At 41.8% G+C, this 18,703-nt stretch overlaps 4 protein-coding genes across 4 annotated transcripts in view; 2 read left to right on the forward strand and 2 right to left on the reverse strand.

The window, feature by feature from the left end:
- The window catches only part of LOC119722932 (protein dopey-1-like), a 54,030-nt gene extending 49,720 nt beyond the window's left edge, over positions 1–4,310 (reverse strand). The window contains exon 1 of the mRNA XM_038193341.1: positions 4,200–4,310. The gene's annotated coding sequence lies outside the window, so the exon portion shown is untranslated. The remainder of the gene's footprint in view (positions 1–4,199) is intronic.
- Positions 4,297–6,461, forward strand: LOC119722935 (UDP-GalNAc:beta-1,3-N-acetylgalactosaminyltransferase 2-like). The gene has a single exon (XM_038193347.1). It carries the CDS (start codon positions 4,769–4,771, stop codon positions 6,305–6,307), a length of 1,539 nt encoding a protein of 512 aa, XP_038049275.1. The 5' UTR covers positions 4,297–4,768; the 3' UTR covers positions 6,308–6,461.
- A 372-nt stretch (positions 6,462–6,833) lies between these two features.
- On the reverse strand, positions 6,834–14,618 carry LOC119722937 (U7 snRNA-associated Sm-like protein LSm10). Its single transcript, XM_038193349.1, has 2 exons — positions 14,590–14,618; positions 6,834–8,726 (listed from the first exon to the last, which is right to left on the reverse strand). Exons 1-2 carry the CDS (start codon positions 14,611–14,613, stop codon positions 8,310–8,312), a joined length of 441 nt encoding a protein of 146 aa, XP_038049277.1. The 5' UTR covers positions 14,614–14,618; the 3' UTR covers positions 6,834–8,309.
- On the forward strand, positions 11,085–18,702 carry LOC119722936 (SH3 domain-containing protein Dlish-like). Its single transcript, XM_038193348.1, has 3 exons — positions 11,085–11,519; positions 15,694–16,322; positions 16,861–18,702. Exons 1-3 carry the CDS (start codon positions 11,471–11,473, stop codon positions 17,017–17,019), a joined length of 837 nt encoding a protein of 278 aa, XP_038049276.1. The 5' UTR covers positions 11,085–11,470; the 3' UTR covers positions 17,020–18,702.
- Position 18,703: the final 1 nt, after the last annotated feature.

Genomic DNA, 18,703 nt, shown 5'->3' on the forward strand with positions numbered 1-18,703 from the left:
CTACAGTCGTAAACTCTTCCATCGAATGTTTTTTGAATCAAAATAAGTTGTAGAGTCTCTAATATTTGAAAATTTGCCAACGAATGACCGTGTGTTTTGCCTAGTTCCGGATAGGGAGTGCACTTACGACCTAACTGCACGCGCGTTAATCAATTTTGTGTGACGCATTCTGTGCTGGGTCAAAGATCTTCGGTCCGTGCGTGAGTTCCTGCCATTGCGCTGCAGACAAAAGTTTCAAAATCATTTACGTTTTTTCTCTGTTTTAAATTTCCTGGAATTATCTTGAATGAACTTTTTTTGAAAATTTAATTTTGTTTTTTCGCGCGCAGCAGTTTTTGATCGATTAGGAACTACTGGATTGAACCGATCCGGAACTAGGAAAAGTGACATCGGTACTTAATTTGACGTCGCAAAGTCAAAATGAAAAGAGCTTAAATTTGGACAATTATTTTGTAGTATCTCCATCACTCAAGGTAAACTTTTTAACCAACGTCACTTGAATTCGAGGAGTAGTTGAGCCGAATGATGCCTGAATGATGTTTGCTATCCGGAACTACCGGTAGGAAAACGACCGTAGTGTAGTGCACGATCACTTAGCCCAGGTTGGACGACATCTTCATTGCATTACGACTGACGTCCAGGGTATTAATTCTAGTACTACCATAGCTAAAAAATTATAAAACATTTTTTTCATATTTTTACCTGATGGTGGAAGCTGAAATTTCCTTTACATATCCCTTGTGTCCAGAATTGTGCATACGCTGGGTTCAGAAAAAGCAAATATGTCCGTGGACGGCGTGTTTACCAAAAATAAACCGCAAGTTCTACGTTTTTGTTAAAAACATTTTCAGTACGAACTCCCCGCGTGAAGACTAGACGTACACGCACGTGCTGTTTGCTACCGTGGCGGCAGCATGCTAGGTGTGCATGCACGCAACCGCGTAATCTTCACGCGGGGAGTTCGTACTGAAAATGTTTCCGAGGAATACCCCTAGAACTATCAACGCGAACATGCTGTATACTCTACAAATAATATGGAAGAGAGTTTTGATGCGGCAGCTGTATATTTGTACCACAAGACTATGCCCAGTACTTCTTGACATACATGTACTCACGTTCTGTTCGCTTAAAGTGTAAGGGTTGAATCAATCCCGATGGTACAAGAGGAGTGCCCGATCCGGACATGAGGAGTGCCCAGAGCGTCAGTGCAGTGCAGCGTTTATCAAGTGGCCTCGTGATTGGCCCATCTGACACTGCCAGCGATATGCACTATTAAGATGGTGTCTGAGGTCGGTTCTCAGACCAAAAGACTCCGACGTCACGCCAACAATGCTTCGCGAGCACATTAAAACGTTAACACTCAAGCTGTAGCTTTGGTACGGAAAGGGGACTGTTTTCATCATTTTTTTGCACCATCGGGATCGATTCAACCCTTACACTTTAAGAGAACAGAATGTGAGTATATCAAGAAGGACTGGCATAGTCTTGTGGTACAAATATACAGCAGCCGCTCCAAAACTCACTTCCACACTATTCGTAGCTCTAGTATACAGCATGTACGCCTTGATATGCCTACCTATGGGTATTACATGTAGTTCTAGGGGTATCCGAGGAAAGTGTGGAATTGCGGTTTATTTTCGTTAAACATGCCGCCCGCGGACATATTTGCCTTTTCTAAACGGTAAACCCAGCGTGTGCACAATTCTGGACACAAGCATGACAAGGAATATATAAACGAAAATTCAGCTTCTGGTAATCCTTACCTTTAGGACCCCGTTCCTATATAAGGTTAAAAGACTCAACAAAACAGCTGACTAAATGACACTCAAAAGTGACATTCTGATATTTCTTGACACATTTAAACAGTTGGCAATGACACCTTTTTGAATATCACATATCAGCAGGTTTAATTTTGTAGAAAGAGGGCAGGGCATTGATTTATGAGGGGTTCAAGACGACGATGACCAACAAAAAATATTATTAAAAAAGCAAGATGGCAAACTGCAAAAAAAGGTAGGAAAGTCACATTTTCTTTGAAAGTGCTTTCAAAATTACAACTAGGCTAGGCCTAACATGAGTTTATCTGATTCTAAGAAAAAAGACTGCTTTACTAGCCTGCAAAAGTCACTTTGGTACTGCACAGTCATCTGCAAAAGTCAGTTTTTAACAGAACTCGTAAAAATAGAGGTGTCCTAAAGATAAGGATTACCTCAGCTTCCTCCATCAGGTAAAAATATAAAAAAAATGTTTCAGAATTTTTTTGCGCTATAGGTGGCATTGGCATGCGGCATGCATAGCACGGTATCCGGTCACTTCGGCACCTTGCCAACTCGGCACCTGCCAACTCGGCACCTTGGCAACTCGGCACCCACCAACTCGACACCTTGCCAACTCGGCACCCACCAACTCGACACCTGTACAAAAACCAACTCGGCACCTAGCCGACTCTGCACCTGACCAACTCGGCACCTCCCCTTGTGCAAAATTCGTAATGTTTCCCAGTACTCAGTACGCAAATTACTGATTTTCATTGAGTTGGTAAATACGCTGTTAGGCCAAAAAAAAAAAATATTCGGTCTCTGGTCAGACCAAAGTTCCGGAATTGACGCGGCCACGCGGTTTTTTTTTTTTGGCTTTTTTTTTTCTTCAAACTTGTATTGTACAGACAAGGTGGGTACTATTTTGCTTTTTTGGTGTCCTCATGTACATTGGTGTCCTCCATAATTTGCCTTGGTGCTTTCGATCATTTGCCTTGGTGCAATTTCCCATTCCTTGGTGCTCTTTGGTAAAAAAAATTGAGGTGCGGAAATAGAGGGCGCTGTTTGAGCTACCGCGGAACATTTTGGAGAAAAAAAAGATCGACGTGCATGATTAAAATCGATGCGCGCGCTGACCAGAGACCGACTTATTTTTTTTTTTGGCCATATACTAATAGCCTATTGTATTTATAATGGAACTGGCGATATCAGAATGCAACGTTCGTTTCCAGTTCCTCCGATATTTTGAGTACGGGTAGCAAGCACTGTACGCCCAGCGCTGGCCGTCACCGGTCAACGCTTGTCCTTCCAAGTCCACGGCAATGGTGCACTGCGCCTGGCCTGGCCGCACATCCCCACTCCGGCCATCGCCACAGTGCACGGCCGCGACGGTGCCGCGCCTGGCCGCACATCCCCACCGGCCATCGCCTCGGTGCACGGCCGCGACGGTGCCCGTCTGGCAACACAGGCCCTCCGGCCATCGCCACGGGGCACGGCCGGTGACAAGTGCCACGCCTGGCCGAACAGCGCCACCGGTTCCAGCGCCCCCAACCCCCTCCTCCCCCCCCCCCCCCCCCCCCCCGCCTCCCCCCCCCCAAAAAATTAATAAATGAAAATAAATAAGTCTATAAGGCGAAGTAAAAAAAAAAACATGTTTAGCGTCCCCGCCCGCTTCCTTTTTAGAGGCCGCCTCCTTTTTTTTTTTTTTTTTTTTTTTTTTGTTTAGACAAAAATTGATAAATTTTAACGATCTCTGACGAAAGAAAATCATATTTTTAGACTTTTATATCGTGTATAAAGCTGTGGAAATAGTCAATGAGTCCAAGTGGCGGCCATTTTGAAAAAAGCTGGTAACCATCTTGAAAAATAGCCCGGCCGCGTTGTCTTGAAAAATGTGTCTGGCGGCCATTTTGAAAAGAAAAAAAAAAAAAAAAAAGGGCCTCCTCCTTCCTTTTTGTCAAAGTCGAGGCAGGACGCTAAACATGTTTTTTTTTTTATTTTGCCTAATCGTGATGGGGTATGGGTTGTGAATAACGGCAAAACAGCATTTTGCTCTCGGGTGACAGGTGCCGAATTGGTCAGGTGCCAAGTTAGTCAAGTGCCGAGTTGGAAGTTGTGAGAAAGAGGCAAAATTCGGGTGCCGAGTTGGCCAGGTGCCGAGTTGGCTAGGTGCCGACAAGGTGCCGAGTTGGCAAAGTGCCGAGTTGGCAAGGTGCCGAGTTGGCAGGTGCCTAGTTGGCTAGGTGCCGAAGTGACCGACATTCCATAGCACCGGTAGTCTCCGTTGCATGCATGTACACAACGGAGGCCAACCTGGGCAACGAACGATCATCGACGATCGCCTGAATGTCTGGCCGTTGTTTGGGATCCATGTTTGGACGATACACATAAGACTGATTGGTTATTGGCTTTAATCTTAAAAAACAGAAGATGTATACTCACTTGTTCTTTGATTTCCTTAACAGCACCAGAACAGAAAGTAACCAAAACAAGCTGCAGTTTACGTGGCTGAGCTCAGCTGACCAAACGCCATTTTTCTTCCAACAGCAAAAAGTGAACAGCGCCCTCTGACATGTCTGACAATTTGAGGTGCACGTGCAACAAGAATAAAATGGCAGCGCCCTGTGGTGTGTCATCATGTCATGTGTGTGGCATGGTAGCGAGTCAACACAACATAATTATTTGACATGCACTGTTTCTGTCGCATCATAACTGGTCTATTTCAAGCTGAACTATGATGGTAGACTTTCTCAAGGACGTTAAAAGCATTTGTTCTTCTGGTCATGTGCTATGAGTATGAATGATGATAATTGTTTGTTTACATTTTGACCAGGACCACGTGGATGACCGTTTCTTCTTCAGAGTTAATCAGACTGTACAATGAATGTACTTGTCCATAGAGCAGGAAACCTTGCTCTATGACTTGTCTCACACCGCACGAATATGACTAGTTGGCCCATGTTTGGTCGTAGCAATCTTCGTCCAAGAAAAGTATTCAGTAGTCGCTAAAGATGGCGGACTTGCGAATATTTTCAATCTCACTACTTTGCTTTTTATCCGCCTCAATTATTGCATGGGTGTACCACAATCATGATTTATATGTGCTGTTCAGAATGCCAGAAACAGAGGATAAAATGAGTCATGAGATTGTGATTGGCGTATTATCGGCAAGAGAGAACACCGCTCAACGCCAGGCAATCAGAGACACGTGGGGACAGTACATTCGAGATCATTCCAAGCTGAGAGGCAAGATGTTAGCGAGATTCATCATCGGAAACCGAGGTTGTGAAATACCTCACGAGTTCCGGGAAGATCAGTACTCATGCCAGTCCATGTTATTGAAGACAAAAAATGTGAATCTGGAGAAAGAAATGGTTGCTTTTGACTTTCAGATGCCATTGAGTAAAAACTATGGAAGACGAACCAGTTCAGGAGAATACTACGGCATTGACTTCAAAGTTAATTATGCTGTGATTGTGAAGAAACTTGGTGTTTATGCTGCTGGATCATTGGAACAACAGTGCAGTGTGACATTATATGATACCTGGAGCCAAGAACCCGTCATCAGTGCAACATTTCCACCAGGGGACCCAAGCGAACTGCAAGATGGCTACAGATATAGAAATGTGGAAACATATCTCTTTCCCAAAGACTTTGAGGGCACTATTGTCGTTGGACCTCTTAGTGAGGACATACAGCTGTCAACAATCAGCCAAAATGGAAGGCAAATTCACAACACTCATAGGATTTTATCCATAAGATCGTTTTTACGGACTTGCAAGACGGCAACATTCCCAAATGAAATTGGACTTTTTAACCTGCCTTTCCTGCCAGGAAACTTTATTTTTGAAATTTATAAACCAGAGGAGGTGGAAGGAATGCTGAATTCTAGTGCTGCCTTGGTGCAATCGCAGATTGAAGTGAATCGTCAGGAATCACAAGCTCTTAAAGACGAACAACAGCATCACAATGATCTGCTCCTTGTGGATGCAGTTGATATTTACAGGAACATCCCACACAAACTACTTCATTTTTTTCATTGGGTGACAAGCACCACAGAAGCGAATTTCATCATTAAAACAGACGATGACTGTTTCATGAACGTTAATGCAATCATGGAAATGATTCAAGATGGACAGGTTGCTGCAAACAGTCGCACATGGTGGGGCAACTTCCGTACAAACTGGCCTCTGGATGTATTAGGTAAATGGGCAGAGCATGACTATCCATCCCCAGTCTACCCTGCATTTGCCTGCGGTTCAGGCAATTTATTGACTCGGGATTTAGTGCAGTGGATTGCACAGAACTCCCAGTTTCTTCACACTTATCAAGGGGAGGACGTGTCTATGGGTATATGGCTGGCCTCCATTCTACCCACCTATCTGAATGACAGGAGGTGGCAGTGTGATGACGAGTGTCAAGAGGATGCTTTGGTTTTGCCAGAACAGTCCCCTCAACAGCTCCGAGTTTCCTGGCAGAATTGGATCCGCTGCCAAAATCCATGCAGTTGTGACTGGTTGAACAAACATCCGAGGTCATGTTCTGAATGAAAAGCTGCAAACTTTATGGCAAGCAAGTGTTTGATTTGGGCACAAAATTAAAAACATGAATTTCTGTTGAAGCATCCAGCTAACCTTTCCCTGCAAAAATGCAGTGCATAAGGGTGAATATTTAAAATACTTTAACCCTTACCCTACTAGACCCTCCAACGCATGCCAATATGTGCCTCAAGAAAATCTCCTATGTTTTTTGCATGGCCCTCCAATATCTGCCATGTCATTTCAAGGGTAACTGGACAGGCACTCCAATACATGCCACAGAGAACAATGAGAGTCCTCTGATAACAAAGTGAGTGCCCCCAGCTGGTCAGTATCAGGCACCCTCCAGGGCCTTCAACTCCTGCCAATTGGAGCCTTCACTGTTAAGACAAACTATCTGCCAATAAACTGCAGCTGGAGGGCATTGGCATAACCAACTGACATGCAGTAAACTACCCTCAGGGAGTAAGGGTTAATCAACTGAAAGCATTTCAGTAAAGCAAATTAAGATAATAAATGAGTCTAAAGAAAATGCATGTCATTTCTTGTGTAATGTTTTATTAAACTCTTCCAAAGTACATGAATGTGAAATCAGTGAAACAGAAATGATTACTTCTAGGATCCAAAATAAAAATGTCGTGAATTCTTAATCAGTGTTTTCCTAACCACATCTCACAAGCATAAAATGGGGGGGACGGGAGTCTGCAAAAATTAGAGGGTGTCACGTAGTGTACCCTAATTCACTGGTTCACGTAATGCTGTTCACCAGAATGCTCATTTTTTTCCAGTTTTACACCACCGAGGGAAAATGTGCAATGTACATGCATCCACCTTTACCAGTTTATAGGCCCCTTCACACTAAATTTGTACCATCTTGCCTACCCATGTTGAAATCAACATGGGTCTACCGTAAGCGTAACAGGGTCCCATCGAACAGGGGTAGGCAATGCATACCATTCACACTACACTGGTGTGCACAGCTCAGCTGTATATTTGGATTATCTACCTGGGTAGGGCCTCTCATCCCTGGTCAAGACCTGGATTGGATTTTACCTGTGTACTACATGTATGCTGACATGTGTAGAACTACTTGGTAGTGCGAAAGAGGTTCCTGAAATGTCCATGTTGGACCAAAGTCCAACAGGGAGATTTTGGGTAGCGTGAAAGGCCTGTTGATTCAACAGGGCTACATGTACAACATTACATGCTTAGAACTGAACCACTTTGAATTCATCAAAACCAACTCCCAGGGCAAGTTGATGGACTGGGGACTCTATGGGCTCTGTGCACGAACAAGAGAGGGTGCTTTTTGACCACATTGGAGAGCCCCATGGACGAGACATGCCATTCGTACATATAGTGCGAAGTGCAATGACTTAATTTATTCTAAATGTCCATGAAGTGATAACGTCTTCGCTTGAGTATCCAGCATCGTCAGCAATGCGTTTGAATGTCTCTCCCAGTGGTCTCCCCCAACTTTCCCTTTCTTACTGTTGAAGGGGTACATGTGCACGGAGCCCATATAGCATAGCTTCTTATATCTTGATGGGGTTGGATGTCCGATTCTGTTAAAACAAAGGATATGCAGTAGCACAGCACAATAGAAGGACACTACTTTCGCGTCACTTCTGGTTTCCCATGGTCACCGCCATTGTTGGCGTGGTGAAAACATTCACAAGGGGAATGCGGGGGCGCGCGAGGTGTAAAAGCTACATTTGCAAGCATTTGTTTTCACCTCGCACTGACCCAAGGTCATGCAAAGTCGCATCTGCCTATAGCAGATGCGTGAAAATTCAGGGTGGTTCCTAGAAAAGGAGTCTTGAATAGGAATGTTTCATAACATTAGGTTCATGAAGAAATGGCAGCTCACATATACACCAATGTTCACCTATTGCCCAACAATGAACAAAAACGTCATGACCAGCCATTTGTAGAAAGGTACCATTTCCTCTTGAATACTGTCTGTCGCATACACAAAATCAGGAGACGGTACGACAAGTTTATATGCAATGTCTCAAGGTTGCTGAGGTCTGTTTGTTGCTGGCTTCATTCGTCGCTGCCCTCCCCGTCCAGAGTGTCTACCTCTTCCTCTTACATTCTGTCTATCTCCAAATCCAATCATGCCCAACTGTTCCTTCATTGCTTCCACTATATTAACATCATCGGGAATCTGAACATAGCGTATTTGCGGTCCTTGTACAAACAAGCTGTCCAGTTTGGAGTTGGTTCCATTTTGTGTTGTGAACGTGACAGCAGTCATTTGAACATTCATGAATCCGTCGACGTGGACAATGCGTCCCTCCGCGTAGCTCTCATTACGCAGCTCGACTGTCGTTACTCTTCCTTCCAGAGCTCTCAGTAGGCAAATCAAAGAGTTCCCTGCTTTAACCTTTTCTCTGATTGACATCATGATGGCGCTGGGTTGACGTGGCTGAAATTAAAGTGGTAAATCAAGAAAATAAGTCGATGAAAGGAATAATGACATTTAACACTGACGCATTGCGGTAATCATGCAGTTTAGGACATCCCTACATGTATGTTTACTTACAAGTTCCGTTAATGAAGCAACATTGACTGACCTACATTGTGATGAATTATGAAGAAAAAAGTGGCGTCATTCTTTCCGCCAAATGTTTACACGTAGGTATTATTAGTCCCAAATCAAAATCAAAGTCCCAAATCATAAAAAGTGTCCTTTCCTTCTTACAATGTAAGAAGGAAAAGACACTTTTTATGACATGGGAACGGGGTCCTAAACTACACGATTACCAAAACATCATACACCATTGAGACACAATCAATTGTGAATTTTCAGGCATAAATAATGAACTAAAAAATTGTAATACTAATAGTAATAGGCCTAGTCGGAAGAGAGTCCAGTGACTGGCCATCCATGCTAGTCCGAGTAACTTGGACCCAACTTATCGCCTTTTTAACATTCGGACATGGTCGCCAGACATCCATGCCTGGTTCTGGCCAACAGTCATTGACAGTGGGGAGTAGCTGGCTGGTATATTTATATATTGTTGATGTACCCTAACGTGGCGCGGCCCCTAACGTGGCGCACTTTGATTTTTCGCCTGTAGCGCCTAGCTAGAGTAAAAGTTTTAACTGAAATTTCACAGAAAGTGAAATTTCACCAAGTTATAAACACTCCCGTTCATAAATCGCGAGTTTATTTACACACTACAAAGTTAAAAGAAAAATTTATTTTGGCGTGATTTTCCGATTTTATTTTCAAGTGCAAAGTGAACCCTTTGAAAATGCCCCGAAAAATCAAAAAAAAAAATTTCTGACAAACATCTGGCTGGGTATGTAAGTAGAGATAATAATGATTTATCAGAATTTATCAAGTTTACAGAAATTCTTAAGTGTTAATTTGGAATTTTCCGAGATTTATTTAAGTGCGCCACGTTAGGGAACACTCCGCCAATTTGTGCCCAATTTCCGGACGCCACCGGTTTTTAATTTCGGCTTAAATTTTATGAAACCGAAATTGTTTACAGAGGTTAAATAGCAAGCATTAATAAGGTGAAAGTACCAGTATTTCACTGCATGAATTTGAGGTTTGTCAACAAAGAGGTTTGGCAATGTTGTGCCCATTCTTGAAAATCACGCATTCTCGAGAATGGGCATGCACATTCTTGAGAATGTGCAACTGGATCCTTGCTCAATCTTGGCAAAAAATAACTCTTCCAGATTGAGCGCACATTCTCGAGAATGCGCGACAAGATAACGGTCTTGTCGATGCCGAGCACCGGCTGCGCTTGGCAAGTCTAGCTGAATCCTCGTTCACTGATTCTCAATAATTATACTGTTGCAACGCAAGGCGCTGAAAAGTAGAGTGGATATGATAAGTAAAGGCGTATTAATATGGGGGGGGGGCCGGGAAAATATAAGAGACATAATAATACTAGTGCAAAGAATTCTGATTTTTGGGATAATAAAAGCGGGGGGGGGGGGAACGTAAGAATGAAGAATGTGAAGAATGAGAATGAATACTGCGACATCCCATAGTGCTAATGCTATTTCCCATTTAAATTGCCACCAATTTATTGTTCACATCCCACCATAACGTCGCAGAGCTGGATTCTATCTAGTCAAAAGAGCAATTTTGGCAGCTTCTGGACATCGTTTTTTTTCGTGGCACGCATATGATACATGCAGGGACTTGTAACTTGTCTAGCCTAAACAAAGCACTTCCCAGACTAGTTCCCAGTCCTCCGTTATTACAAAACTTCCCATAGTGGGCAGAAAAAAAGCAATAATAACAGGTTTAATTTGATTCAAATTTTCGTAGTTATACGAGTACAGAAGCATAGCACATTTTCTTTCCTCTTTATATGAATTGTTTCCCTTTTAACCGCTATACAATTCATTTAACATAATTATGTCGTGCAATGTTTGTTAAGATTGGGCAAAATTCATAAATTGTGCACGTGATATTCCCACCCAATCTTAAGAATGAGCGCTCATTCTTAAGAACGCGTGCTCGTTCTTAAGAATGGGCGCTCATTCTTTAGAATGCGCGCCCATTCTCGAGAATGTGCATGCCCATTCTCGAGAATGCGTGATTTTCAAGAATGGGCACAACAGCAACACTACACGAGGAAAGTTGGGTAAGCTTCGAAGTGCGCCACGTTAGGCATGTTAGGGAACACAACTATACTGGCACATGACTGGGCCCCCAAGTCAAATCTAAGTTACAGAAATATATTTTACCGTACAAACTCTTGAATACACAAGCCATGACACAATAATCAAGCCCTTACCGAACCAACAAGTATGTGAGAGAGACAATCAATTATTGGTTTAATTATTCACTTCACTCCATAGCGCTCCGTTCTTTTGATTAACCCGCGCAAAAAGTCTGCTTATGTCGAATGTCGAATCTGGGCCTTGTGTTGTAATCGGCCGACGAGCCTGGTCTAGAAGTGTCGGACTCGTTCCCGACTGCATCGTCCAATTTGTACACAAAACTTAACTGTACGTCGGTTATTATGTAGTGGGTACGGGTACGGAAGGGGAAAATATTTTGTACCGACTGTACTTGGAGAAAGAAAGCCAAATTGCGAAAACTACGATGAAAGTTCACTCTCACTCGGTTCTACTTCTACTTTAGCAAGGAAAAATTTGTAAATTGATGATATTTCAGGAGTAAAGACGAGGCAGACAATGTCATTCCTTTGTGGGCCGATGAGATTGAGAACCAAAAAGAGAAGAGGTAAGAATTTTCAACGTAATAAATCGGATTCAAAAGGTGTTCATTTCTGTGTTCGTGCGTTTTTTGTTTGCTCAACGAAGGAAACAGACCGATGTTCACCTTGGTTTCGATCCAACTCGGACCCAAACCAACTCGGACCCAAGCCAACTCGGACCCATGCTAACTCGGACCCACTACCAACTCGGACCCATGCCAACTCGGACCCACTACCAACTCGGACCCACGACCAACTCGGACCCACTACCAACTCGGACCCACAACCAACTCGGACCCACTACAAACTCGGACCCATGCATGACCAACTCGGACCCATCGTTTTCAATCATTCGACATCGTTTTCCATCATTCATTTCATAAAGTTTGTCCACTTCTCATCTGTTATTACAGTGATGCTGTTTAGTATAAATTTTCATTGTAACTGTAAGGAAAATTATCTCATATCTGTATTGCAGCAGTATAACATTTTTGTAAAGCGCATTGAAATGCTATTTTGAAATGCGCTTTAAAAGTGTAATTAATTATTTATTATTTTTATTTGTTTCCATTAAAACATATTGCGCTTTAAAAGTTTAACCAATTATTTATTTTCATTAAAACATATTAATTGACATCGTTCACACCATCTTGCTAAATTTAACAGCAATTTATTTCGTTTTAATCCAAACTTCAACGTAACGAGTATACAAATTAAGAACAGGGCTGATCTTCATAGAAAAATATAATTGAAAAATATGGCATTAAAACATAAACACTTTCAAACATAACATTTTTAACTCAATAAATATAAGTAAACATTATAAGTCAATAAATAAAATAAATAAGATATAAAAACGAAGTCTATTCTAATCTATATTTTAAAAGAAACGCATAAACACCATTGCATACACTGCAAGAAAAACGAAGGTTCCATATTAAACAAAAAGTTAAATCAAAAAAAGTATAAAAAGTTAATCGGATTCGTAAAAAACACCACAAAATTCAAAGCCAGCATGTGAATTAAAAAATGATCAAGTTTAATCCCCTACAAATAGATGCAATGTCAATCATCAAAAAGGAGTATTGGAGCTCTGGGAAGATTATCCTGCAAGGCCTTACAGGTAGCTGCCTGTATGTTCCACTATGATGTTCCAAGGGGAAAAAAGTTAAATCAAAAAATTATTAAAAGTTAAACAGATTCATAAAAAAATCCCACAAAATTCAAAGCCAGCATGTGAATTAAAAAAGCCAAACAATTACATGAAATGAAAGGCCTAAATAGTTATTTCAAATTAATAACTTCCTCACTAAAGCAAAATGTGCCACTTAAAACCACTTGTTACACGACACAAAGGCCTGCAAAAACAAACAAGTAATTTATTTTTTACTGAAAATTATAATCCTTTGAATTTTGTTTAGAAAAGAAAATCGAGATTTTGAAAAAGCACGTATATATCAAGTTGTACAAATGACATACGATATGCCTAACCTATACTATACGCTATTAATACCTCTTGGTTTAGCTTCACAGGTCACGGTTTCAAAAAGCTAAGCACGTTTATAATTTCATGACGTTCAAAACGATAAACGTTTAGCATCAGTATTTACTACAAAATAGCGCTCCACACAGCAGCAATACAAGAAAACAAAACTAAAAGCCCCATTCTGCCCAATGTATTTTTTACAGAATATCTTCACTATAATTATAAGCACTAACATTAAGATTACCTATAAATATAATCTCTGAAACTAATGATTGAGTCATTGTTGGGTCCGAGTTGGTCGTTCTTGGGTCCGAGTTGGTAGTGGGTCCGAGTTGGTCGTGGGTCCGAGTTGGTCGTGGGTCCGAGTTGGTTGTGGATCCGAGATGGTAGTGGGTCCGAGTTGGTAGTGGGTCCGAGTTGGCGTGGGTCCGAGTTGGCATGGGTCCGACTTGGCATGGGTCCGACTTGGCATGGGTCCGACTTGGTTTGGGTCCGAGTTGACCTGATACCTTCACCTTTCCGCTAAGTAAGTGTAAGTAATGCACATTTTGACTGCCCATGATTTATTATGGGTAATCCTTACCTTTGCTTAAAGGGAATATACATCATTTGCTTCTGCTGTAATTTTCAGAAATGGATGGAATTGGGGGGTTGGAAATATAAAGCAAATATAGTTACACTGACTTTTTGGAGGTTTTGGGTTCGAAAATGCTATAAAAACCAAGAAAAACGATCATTTTCCTGTAGTCGGGTTCCCTGACTCCATATAAGAAGAAACAGAGCAGTTTACATACATTGGGGAATTGTAAGGTCAGGGAACCAGTCTAGCTGGCTCGTACCCGTTCATAGGTTTGTAATCGATTGCAAACAAGTGCCATGGTCAATTGGGGCCAGTATTTGAAAAAAAAGCCAGTTTTTTCCAACGCTGATCGGCCGATCAGCGTTGGAAATTGATACAAAAATACCACTTTTCTTGAAAATGACAGTATACCAGGCACCATAATTTTACAGGATGCTTTAGACTGTCATTTACCAACATCCTATTAAGGTATTTCGCAAAAACTTGGTAGTTTTATTTTTCGATGTTTGCAAATGTTGTATATTCCCTTTAAGGACCCTGTTCATTCCTATATCAGACTCACAAAACAGCTGACTAATAAATTATTAAATGACACTCAAAAGTGACATTCTGATATTTCTTGACACGTGAACAGTTGGCAATGTAATGACACCTTCTTGAATATCAACAGGTTTAATTTTGTGGAAAGAGGGCAGGGCTTTCTGTTTTATGAGGAAAATTAAGGGTAAAAGATGACGATGACAAACATAAAATAGACTAAAAAAGCAAGATCGATGGCGAACTGCTAAAAAATGTAGGAAAGTCACATTTTCTTTGAAAGTGCTTTCAAAATAACTAACATGAGTTTATCTGAAGAAAAAAAACTGCTTTAGGCTAGCTGGAGTTACCCAGCCCTGAGTTTTATCATTGGGTTGTCATCTAGGGCTGGAGCGAGTTTTTCTCGTAACTTGTAAAGTTGTAGTATAGGCAAAAAATTTTGGAAAATGTTCAATTTTGTCCCCGTTACACACTAATTGCAACTGCAACTCACCCCAAACTTGCCTGGAATAACCATTACACAGGTCCTTGAAGTAAAAAACGATCCACGATGAAGATTCAGCCTACAATTGCAGTGAAAACAGGAGGAATAACCGCTAACCTGACAACCTTTCAGGCATGGCCAGGACTGCAATTGGTTTGTGCACAAAAAAAATTGTGTACAATGAATGGCGGTCGAATAACAGGCACAGAGAGCGATCGCTGTCAACTACTCGTCTTTGCCGGCTGCGCTGGCTGTTGACGCATGACGTCACGCGGAAGCGCAACACCCGATGACTGTTTCATGCACTAATATAAGGTTTACCACTCGCATCACAGCTTTGGTACTGGAACCGCAACCAATGCCCTTTTATCTATGAGTTTCTGTATGTTCTTAATGTCGCCAACTAGTTTGGTAGGTCAAATAATTTAAAAGTGGATTTTGTTCCCTTATAGGAACCGGGCCCGTAGATACACGATCGCTGAAGTAACCAGTTTCTTGTCCCCGCCCGCTCCTTTTTTGACGGCTGCCGCCTTTCTTATTTTTTTTTTCTAAGTTTTTGTTTAAATCATAGGTCTGCGGCTACGTTTGCAAATATATTACTAGGCCTGCGTCTTTATAGGGCTTATACTTTTTTATTTGTATCCAACAAATTGTAGCTGTAGCTAGGTGTAGAAAGGGTTAGGCTGTGACTCCTTTGAATGCAATTTTGTATCAGCGAAACTGTCGAGAAAATTTAAGAATCCATTGGTCAACTTTTTGAAAATCCATCATCTTAGGGGGAAAAAAGCTGGACAAGAAATTATTTCTGTATTTTACTCGGCCTGATCTTAAGTTTGTTAGCCTAATGTGCCTAACAAATGTCCGAAGAAAAACCGAAAACCACTACTTTTTAATTGAAAGCAGAAATATATCTATTTTTTTTTACCTTAGTCCGAGTAACTAGGTGTATATGTCGCCAGGAAAACCCAGCTCTTAGGCTCATGAGCTGGGTTTTCCAAGCTAGACCATGACCAAATGTTAAAATAGTTGATTACATTTATTTTGTAGAATCCTAGTTTAATATTTGGACTAGGGAAGTATTTAAGTTTATATTCCTCCATGATTCCATTCCAGGAGATAGTGAATCGTTACTCCATGATGACAACGTACTCACCGCTGCCAAGATTCCCAACGATCCTGCCTCGCAGATGACAGTTCTTTATGACTTCATCAGCTGTCTGAAGGATGAATTAAGTGTCAATAAAGGGCAGACTGTGGATATCTTAGATGTGGATAGAAAGTGGGCCTATGTGGCATCAGGCAGTGGCCGGGGCTTCGTACCCTTGTCATGTCTGGGACCTTCTTCAGCACCTAAGAGATCTGATTCCAGCACTATCGGCAAACCTCACACAGAACATGAAGATAGCCCAAGTCGGACGGGTACTGAAAGTGTGTTTGTGAGAGACCCCAACGGTCAGTATGTAGTGCTGTATGACTTCACTGCCCAGGATGAGAATGACTTGTCTGTAGTCAGTGGTGACTGTGTCATGTTACTGAATGAAGATGATCCTGATTGGACATGGGTACAGAAGAGCGACGGAGCCGAAGGCTTCGTGCCCAGAGCCTACTTATACTCCGACAGTATCCCAACAGATAATGTATCAGTGTCATTGTCTGTGCAAGACTCGTTGCCATCATCAGAAGCACATCTTCACAAACTACAGCTGTGTGGAACAGAGTTAATGTCGCTGTATGATTATCAGGTACATTTGTATGTCGCTTCATATTACTGTCATCCTCGACCTATAAAGGCACATACCAAGTTAATAGAAAAAAAACTTGCTGAAGGGGAATAGGACTGGGCCCAAATACATGTACCTTGTGAAAATAGTTTGCCAGAAATAGTTTCGATTGAATGAAAACAATCATTGACTGTGTAAATAAGTGTGTTGCGGGGATATTGCGTTCATCAGCAACATAAATCCAGTTACGAGACCTCCAAAATTGTGCATGCGTTTTCTCTGTTTCCTCATAATGCACGGTAGCCATTGAGCTAAAACTTCTACAGGTTAGTTGTCATGCACCCCACTTAAGATTTTGAGCAGTTTGTTTTCCTCAACTGAAAAAAAAATGATCAAATACATGTAGCAAATGAATTGAGGCTGTCAATCTTGTGGTTTTTGAGAGATGTTATATCAGGGTATATAAAGAAGTCACTTTTAATGGATGGCTTGATGGAAGTACATGTATCTTGGTGTTTGTATGACAGCAGTTTCTTTGAATTTGTTTGTTTTTTGACAGGGTCGCATTGCAGATGACCTGACTGTTGTGAGGGGAGATTTACTGTACGCCGATATGACCAATCAAACACACGATGAATGGATATGGGCTTACTGTCCCAGAACACAGACGTGTGGCTTTATACCAAAGGGCTATGCAAGACCACCGGCCATCGAATAGAACAATTGTTTCATACTGTACTTATCTGGATAATAATAGTGGGTATTTATAAAGCGCACGTATCTACCAGGACTGGTGCTCAAGGCGCTTCATCAATATTACCCCTGCTCATTGGGCCCATGAAACATTCCAAATACTATCTCAGCTCACTTGGGAGTATACAGCTCGATGCAGCCTGTTCAGTGCAAGGAAGCTAATTCAATCACAATAACCATCTCTGCCCTCACAGGTACCCATTAACTCCTGGGTGGAGAAAAGCAATGAGTGACAAAGTGCCCTGCCCAAGGGCACACGCACCATAACCCCAGGGTGGACTCGAACCCACAACCTGCAGCTTTACCCCCGGATCACAAATCCAATGCCCTTAACCACAAGGCCACAGCACTGGATAGAATGGATTGCTTAACAAAATACCACAGCCAAAGATCTGTTCCACCTCAACTTTAGCATCATGCCATCCACAACAGTTTGGGTGGTCCTAACTGTAGTTGGGGCCATTACGTACCTATAACAGTAACTCAATTAGCCTATTTTAGGTATGTCGGACAAAATAGGAGTGTGCTTTTTGGTTTGGGTAAATACAAAAGACTTTACCCAATTACAAAAGACTTCACCGAAATCAAACAGCGCCTTCCTATTATGTCTGTCACATCTCAAATAGGCTAATAATGGTGCTATTGTGTTCTTGAGCGAAACAGCTCAGTGCAACAATCCTAAAGCCAAACATCACTGGTTATTATTATGAGAATATTGTGTGTGCTCTTCCGGTAGTTAAGGTGCAAAGCATTGAAAAGTGTTTGTTATGAATTTTGTAATTTATGCAGGGCATTAACAAGTTAGCAGTTAGAATCAGTACACGGACCTCAGTAAAAGGGTCCATGCGATGAAATTTTCTTGGAAACATATTTTGTGCAACTTTCTACTCTTAAATGTATGAAAACTATTTGACATCCTTTTTGGTTGATTTTATTGAAAAATGCACTTCTTTGAACATTTGAAATTGTACATGCTTTTCCAGACAACTAATGCGCTGGTGTTGTGATGTCATTCCAGGAAGATACTGTTCAGTTTAGGGGGTTTGTTTCAAATTGTGCATCCAAAATTTGCTCATTGAAAACATTTGTTAGAAAGTGTTGCTCATTGGCTGAATGCCATGTGCTTACACGACGAAACACCAAAATATCCCAATTTTTAGCAACTTTTTGTGCTGAAATAGCTGTAACATTGAGGTCTCTGCCCGGAATGACATCACAGCTTTGCTCATGAATAGGGAAATTTACAACACGCAAGGAGCAAAGCCAGCGACCTGTTCGCAGCGAGAGGGGCTGGAAATAGGAGTGTGGTGCCCGAGGATGATGGCTTCAACCCACCTGGCTTGAGGTCGAGTGAAAATTAGTCCCATGCTTCGTTCTGTTCTTGTCAAAATAATCCCAGCGCGAACTGGTGAAAAATGGCAAAGCAATAATTGCAAGCCAGGTCAAATGGGACACGAAGATGTGAGATTTTCAATCTCACATCTTATTTCGCTCGGTTGCCACTGTTTTGAACCCTGGTCTGAAGCAGGGTTGGGTTCAGCCCGGGGCAAAATCAATCTCAGGGCAAATGCAGGGTTGAAAATTGTTGTCAACCCAACGATTTGTTATGTGTGAAAAGGCCTAAAAGTGCATTTTCAAGGATTGCATTA

Source organism: Patiria miniata, unplaced genomic scaffold (assembly GCF_015706575.1).
Source record: "Patiria miniata isolate m_02_andy unplaced genomic scaffold, ASM1570657v1 HiC_scaffold_16, whole genome shotgun sequence".
NCBI lineage: Eukaryota > Metazoa > Echinodermata > Asteroidea > Valvatida > Asterinidae > Patiria > Patiria miniata.

Coding starts and splice junctions, on each gene's coding strand:
- LOC119722935 (XM_038193347.1), top strand. CDS start 4,769: ATGGCGGACTTGCGAATATTTTCAATCTCACTACTTTGCTTTTTATCC.
- LOC119722936 (XM_038193348.1), top strand. CDS start 11,471: ATGTCATTCCTTTGTGGGCCGATGAGATTGAGAACCAAAAAGAGAAGA. Junction 11,520..15,693: donor GAGAACCAAAAAGAGAAGAG/GTAAGAATTTTC, acceptor ATTCCATTCCAG/GAGATAGTGAATCGTTACTC. Junction 16,323..16,860: donor TGTCGCTGTATGATTATCAG/GTACATTTGTAT, acceptor GTTTTTTGACAG/GGTCGCATTGCAGATGACCT.
- LOC119722937 (XM_038193349.1), bottom strand. CDS start 14,613: ATGGTTATTCCAGGCAAGTTTGGG. Junction 8,727..14,589: donor TTATTCCAGGCAAGTTTGGG/GTGAGTTGCAGT, acceptor CTTTAATTTCAG/CCACGTCAACCCAGCGCCAT.